Raw genomic sequence first — 7,110 nt, forward strand, 5'->3', positions numbered from 1 at the left:
TTTATGCAAATTAAATTGGATTTCTAGTTGAATTTTAGTTTCGTAGTAGTTTTTCTACACCATTTTTATGAATTCGAAGCAGCCTCTGTTTTGATTGATTCTTGTCGTCTTCTCAGGTGAAGTCGCCGGAATTAATGGTGGTTCTCTTTCTCATTGAATTTTCGTTTCGGTTGCGTTGGGTTGCTGCGTAGTTGCACGATGGTTGCACGATAGTTGCCTAGGAAGCATGGATCCTGAGTTGAAGGTGTGTGTAAGTGGTATTTGTGTAATTTTTTTTTTTTATTTTGGTTGTATATTTGTTTATTTGGCCAGCTGAAAGTATTTTTGTAATATTGTTACTTTTTTTGGTTAAAACTGAAAGAAAAAAAAAAAACCATTTTAATTTAGAGAAAAAAAATAAAGAAGTTTATTTATGGTGTAATGTCAAATTGTGATGTAAAATAAAAACTTAAATTTTTGATGAAATATTTTAAAGAATAGAATAAAAAAGTGAGGAGTGCTCAGGAAAAAAAAAAGATATGATCCCATATATTATTTTTTAATTTTTTTTTTCAAATTTACGGTTTGAGTTTTAAAGTGGTTGTAGTGCTAGTTGCAATAGGGGTTTTTATACAATTTTTTGTTGCGATTTAGATTGCTGCAGCATTAGTTGCAAAAGAAATTTCTATATAAAATTCTATAAAAATGTAAAAAAAAAAAAAATGTTTGGAAGTGTAAAAATAAGAAAGACCTAAAAAAAAAATTAAATAAATAAATATAATAGTAAAACAACACAATTTCCACACATTGAAGATAAGATAAACTTTGAAGTAACAACACATTCAAGCGACCTCTGCTCAGAGGCAGAGGTTTAATTATTACAGTACTATTACACATTTCCACACAATGAGAGACTCTATATTTTAATTACGTTTCACCGTACAAATTAAAATACATATATTATTCAATAATTTGACTTTCATTTTAATCAAGCCTGAGTATCATCATCAGGGTAGCGATATAACTGAAAAGAATGATTAACAGCAGTGAAACCACCATCAACAACGAGATTAACTCCACTCACACAACGTCCCTCGTCACTAGCCAAAAACAGAGCAGCATTAGCAATATCTTCAGCCTTAAGCACCACATTCTTTAAGTTACCCGCTTTGATAAACATGTCCTCAAACTCTTCATCATTAACCATACAAAACTCCGTAGCCAACGGCGTGGCCACCCCAGATGGGGACACGCAATTCACTCTTATCCCAAACTGTCCCAACTCTGCAGCAGTGCTCTTAGTCAATCCAACTACCGCATGCTTGGCTGTTGTGTATGCGTGTGTGGCTAAGCCCCCAACGCAAGAGGCAACACTAGCCGTTGATATGATGCTGCCCCCAGTTTTAGCTGAGATCATAGCATTGGCAGCGTGCTTAATCCCAAGGTAGACGCCTGTCACATCCACCCGAAGCACGCGCTCGAAATCGGACAATTTGCTGTTCATTATTTTAGGATTGGGCTCATCACAAATGCCAGCGTTGTTGAACATTATGTCTAATTTTCCGTAGGTGCTAATGGCTTTGTCAACTGCGGCTTTGATTTGAGATTCGTTGGTTACATCGCAGTGGATGTAAGTGACGTCGTTTTGGGAAGTAGAGTAGGATGCTGCGATAGATTGGCAAACTGAATGGCCTAGATCGTCTTGGAGATCAGCTATGACAACTTTGGCTCCATGGTAGGCAAACACTTCGGCTGTTTTTCTTCCTAGTCCACTGGCTCCTCCTGTGATCAGAGCTACCTTACCTTCTAACCTATAATTAAATTTGTATTAATGTATAAGGCGTTAGAAACATAATCAATATATATATAAAAAAAAAGTTAAAAAAAAACATATGAAATTAAAACACATGAATATTAATATATTATACCTTTTTGAGGCTGCTGAAATTAGTGCCATATTGCTTATTGAGAGAGAGGTAGGTGGTAAGAAAAGAGTTTATATATGGTTAAGTACTCTCGGAGACTCGATTGTTAATGTTATGATCGATGATTATAAGTTGTGGATGTATTTATAGTAAAATTGTTGGGTATTAATATAAATATATATATATTCAAGGGTTATTTTTATTGTAATATGATGGTTACATTATAATATAGGTTCCCAACCCAACAAGTAAAATTTTCTTTTTTAATATTAAATTAATTATTTTTTAACAATAATTAATTTTAAATTTAAATATTTAATAAGTTATTTTTATTAACAATTAATATTAATAATTTTATTTTTATATTTAAGTCTCTATTATAATTTTTTTAATAGTTAAACTATTTAATTATAATATTTACAATAAAATTCTATTATTTTATAAAAATCAAACTTCTACTCTTTCTAAAATAAATTTTTGAATAATTAATCATGAAGTTCAAAAATAATACAAAATACTAGAATATGAGAATTTGTGGTTTATATATTATATCTAAACTCTTATTTCATCTTTATATCTTCAAATTACATATTTTAGAGACAACTTGAAAATAAGCAATAACTTCATATATGTATATTTTATCAATAACACATATTCAAGATCAATAAATAACCAGTTTATGATGTACTAACTTTTGTTGACGATACATAGTCATAATCAATAATAATCAATAACATTCGTTGTTAAGTTTATCAAGAACACATGTTCAAGATCGATCCATATAATCAATAACAATTAATAACTTTTTAAATTTTCAATAATACATATTCAAGATCAATAATCAATAATAATTATTAAGATCAACAACTAATAACTGATAATAATTAGTAACTTGTGTACTAATTATTAATATTAGGTGGCCCAATAAAATTTTGTCACGTGTATACTTGTGTACATAGTGGCAGATCTATGTGGCACTTAATAGCCAAAAATTAACAGAATGAGTGCTGACCAAAACGATTGTGGAGTTTGGACAGTTTAGCGCTAATTTTTTCAGTAAGGGGGTTAATCCGTAACGAACCTCAAAGTATAGGTAGTTTGGCCGCAAATTACCTTAATTATTTGTAATTTAATTTTTAATATAATTAATTTTAATTAAAATTTTATAAGAAAATAAAGTATCATGTTTTTATTAAGTTACGTGTTATTTATTTTAATTTTTTAAATTAATCACAACCATTCAATTCAATAGTAATTAAATAATTAAAAATAAATATAAATATGATGATTTTATATAATGTAACTATTAAAATTTCTTCTATATTTATATTTAGGGTGTTTCTGTTGGCTTTTATGCCCTAAATAAAACTCATTTCATATAATCAGATTTACTTATTAATAAAGATCAGAAATAACATTTTATGTTGCATGGTTCACATGATTTATTTCATGATTATATGTATATAATGTATCAATTCTTTTTAAGTCCAGAACATATGAGTTTGTTAAAGATTATAGTGTTGTCAGCACAGTGGAATATAATCTTTATTATATGTTCAAAAGTTTATTCCCTGATTTGTCAGAACACTGGATTTAGACTGACATGGTATAATCAGCGATATGTATTCTTACACCTTGGAAAAGTGTTATGTCATTTCCAGGACATTGGCAAAGTTTACCAGTATCGGATGTATGGAGTATACATCGGAAGGGACCGATATTGAACTTTGATTAGATATATTAAAATTTACCGTAATATCTATTTAATTCAATATCACCTGTTGATCCTAGATCAAATGATCTTAATCCTGATATGGTTAGGTTCAATCTCAAGAGTGTTACTCGTGTTCTTTGATTTGTTAGTTAAGCCTACTTTTGGGTCAGGGTGATACGTACATTTTGGGAACACGGTAATGCAATTGAGTGGGAGCGCTAACATAAATATGGAATCTATAGCTTCTATTTGGCAAATAGAAAGTAAAGGATGATTTCCTTCGAGCTTAACCAAACGAAGATAAATGGTGGAGATCTCATTTCACTTAGCTGAAATATCATTTATACAGGGTTAAGTGTTTTAAGGATAAAATACATTGAACGTGTAGCGGTAACAGTAGTGCCTTTTCAATCTAGATCATCTATATAGAGGATCATTGATCACATTAAGGTTATAACAATGGATAACTAATGACGTGTCTATATCGTGGAACATATAGAGCGTTTTATATGACTGAGAGTGCAATTCCAAGTTCTAAGTGTGGATTCAATGAGGAATTAATAAGTTAGGGAATTTACTTGGTAAATTCGGTTCGACTTATTGGAAGCTCTGTTATATAGACCCATGGTCCCCATACTAGTTGAGACCATACTGCTTGTAAGACTCAGTTAATTGATTTTAATTAATCAATTATAATTCTAAAAGTTAGACTATGTCTACTTTATGAATTCTCACAGTTTAAGGATGAAATCGTAAAGAAAAGGGTTTCTAGGTTTAATTATTAATTAAGAGACTTTGTATGTCTAATTAATAATTATTTTAAATGACAATATTATTTAATAATCTATTTTAATTATTAAATAATTAGTTTTGGCATTCAAATGATTAGAATTGGAAAAATAACAATTTTGGAGAAATAGAAATAAAATTGAGGAAACTGCAAAATCCAAGTGAGGCCCATTTCCCTCTATGGCCGGCCACTCCCTTTGCTTGTTTCCCAATTATTATTTTCAATTTTAATTGCCATGTAATTGCTAATCAAAGCCTAGCAAAAATAGAAAAGTGGTGGATCACACTAAATAAGGCAGTTAATTGATTACACAGTAATTAAGGAAACTATTTTATTTGGAAAGTTGTGCTCTCCCTTTTCCCTATATAAAGCAACCCTTGTTCTCTTCTCTTGCATGCTTATGTATGCTTAAGACCACGAAATTAAGAGAGAGAAAATTTCGAAATCCTTGTGAGATGAGTAGTGCCCACACACATCAAGTGGTACCTCAATCATAGTATGTAAGACTATGGAAATTCTGCATCAAAGAAGGAGAAAAGAAGATCCAGGTTCAGATCTTGGTGATGCTCTGCTACAGAAAGGAATCAAGGGCTAGAGATCTGAACGGAAGGAGTCATAATATTCCGCTGCACCCACTGTAAGGTTTTCTAACTTTATAATTTTCATTGTTTTAGAATTCATATTAGGTTGTTAATCCAACATACATGATAGTAAATAGATCCTGGTAAAATAATTTCCAACAGTTTCTATAATACACCCCATTAAAATAGATGTACTGATGCAACCCCTTAACTGTTTATCTATAAGAATTTTTTAGCTTAAATTTTTTCATAGTTGTATACGTTATAGTTATTTAAGACATCCTGCAAAATTTTGAAAAATTTAGAATAATTTACAATATAGAAATCAATGTTTAAACCGTCTATTTCACACGCGTATAAAATAAAAAAGTCACGCATGCAACAGACTCTTTAAACACTGTTTTCGACGTGTTAAATTTTTCTGAATTTCTCAAAATTTTATCAGATGTCTTAATTAAGTATTAATGTAAAGTAGTTTTTTAGATACCGAAATAGATTAAAGTACATCGATATATCCATTTTAAGAGGGTATATTATAGAATTTTCATTATATTTATATATATCTTAAAGAGTACAAAACTTCATATGTGATGTCTCCATTTTTGTATGGGGTCACGTTTTTCTTCACTATACAATATACATAATTCTTGAGTCTACTAGAAAGAGCCTTGCTATTAAGTACAGTATATTTATGTTGTACAATACCATATTAATGTGGTAAGTTGTGATTAGTTATTAATTTTTTATATTATTTATTAAATTAAGTTGTATGAAATTTAATATTTATTTACACTAATAGTAATAATAATATGTCAACTCTTGTAATGTTTGGCACAATAAAATACTCTAAATATTTCTTGAAAAAAACACACTTAATTGAACTTTGTATAAGACGTGGTGTGACCGGTGTTCATTGATTTTTATTCTAATCATCCCCGATCAATTAATTCAACAAATACAAATATATTAATCGTTATCTAAAATTGTCATTTCTATTCGAACATATAATTTAGATATTCGAACATTTAATATCTCTATCCAATTCAATTAGATATTCAAAAATAACATCTAATAATTACAATTAAAATATTTATTGTTAGGCAATTTATTGGTCATTTGATCGATTTATTGGTGTAAGATTGTTTTCACTTGAGGATAATAATAAGTTAGTGACCTTCCTTAAAAAAAAAGTTAGTGACCAATATCTAAAATATTTTGTAAGTAGAAACCAAATCGTATTGAAAACTAATCATATCATACACCCGGAAGGAAATAAGAGTAAACGAACATAAATAAAAAAATTTAAAAACATGGAGAACATGTTTTTATACACAAACATGCATAACTTCCCACCCAGCTCCATACCTTTTTTTTTTCATTCATTTTCTCCATCTTTCTTCCTTTTACATTGTCACCCACGGTATATACGTCGGTTTTATAAACCGACGTAAATTCTTTAAGTGACACTTAAAAACTGACGTGAATTGTACTTTTTGTAGTAGTGACTGGTGGTGGTGTACACATTCAGTGGGAACGGTTGGGAACCTAGCGGTATTGGAGCAGTAGTCATAAACCATGTGGTTGGCCCGAACCCACATGAGCTGGTTGCTCTGGTGCAAGTTAAGCTCAGACAACACTCGCTTGTCCCACCATTACCGTTTCTCGGTTGAGCTCCTGCACTTTTTAACGATGTCATCTGCTGTAACCGATGCAGGGCATTCACAGGCATTGATTTCGAAACCCTTGTAATAGTGCTCTCACAAAAATATTGTATTTTAAAAAATTAAATGTAATTTTTTTAATTTAATAATTATAGACTAAAATAATAGAAAAACCATCACAAAATTAAATAAATTTAGGTACTGTATGTTGTACAATACTATACTATATTAATGTGGTGTTGTAATTAATTATTAATTTATTATATTATTTATTAAATTAAATTATAGAAAATTTAATATTAATTTAACTTATAAAAATATATCAACTCTATTCTCGTAATACTTGGCACAATAAAATACCCCTTAATATTTCTAAAGACAAACACACTTGATTGGACTTTGTATAAGACGTGGTGTGACCGGTGTTCATTGATTTTTATTCTAATGATCCCCGATCAAT

At 29.9% G+C, this 7,110-nt stretch overlaps 1 protein-coding gene across 1 annotated transcript; it reads right to left on the minus strand.

The window, feature by feature from the left end:
• Window positions 1–776: 776 nt before the first annotated feature.
• Window positions 777–2,096, minus strand: LOC115698743 (secoisolariciresinol dehydrogenase). The gene is made up of 2 exons (XM_030625898.2): window positions 1,908–2,096; window positions 777–1,790 (listed from the first exon to the last, which is right to left on the minus strand). Exons 1-2 carry the CDS (start codon window positions 1,934–1,936, stop codon window positions 968–970), a joined length of 852 nt encoding a protein of 283 aa, XP_030481758.1. The 5' UTR covers window positions 1,937–2,096; the 3' UTR covers window positions 777–967.
• Window positions 2,097–7,110: the final 5,014 nt, after the last annotated feature.

Source organism: Cannabis sativa, chromosome 8 (genome assembly GCF_029168945.1).
Source record: "Cannabis sativa cultivar Pink pepper isolate KNU-18-1 chromosome 8, ASM2916894v1, whole genome shotgun sequence".
In the NCBI taxonomy this organism is placed as follows: domain Eukaryota; kingdom Viridiplantae; phylum Streptophyta; class Magnoliopsida; order Rosales; family Cannabaceae; genus Cannabis; species Cannabis sativa.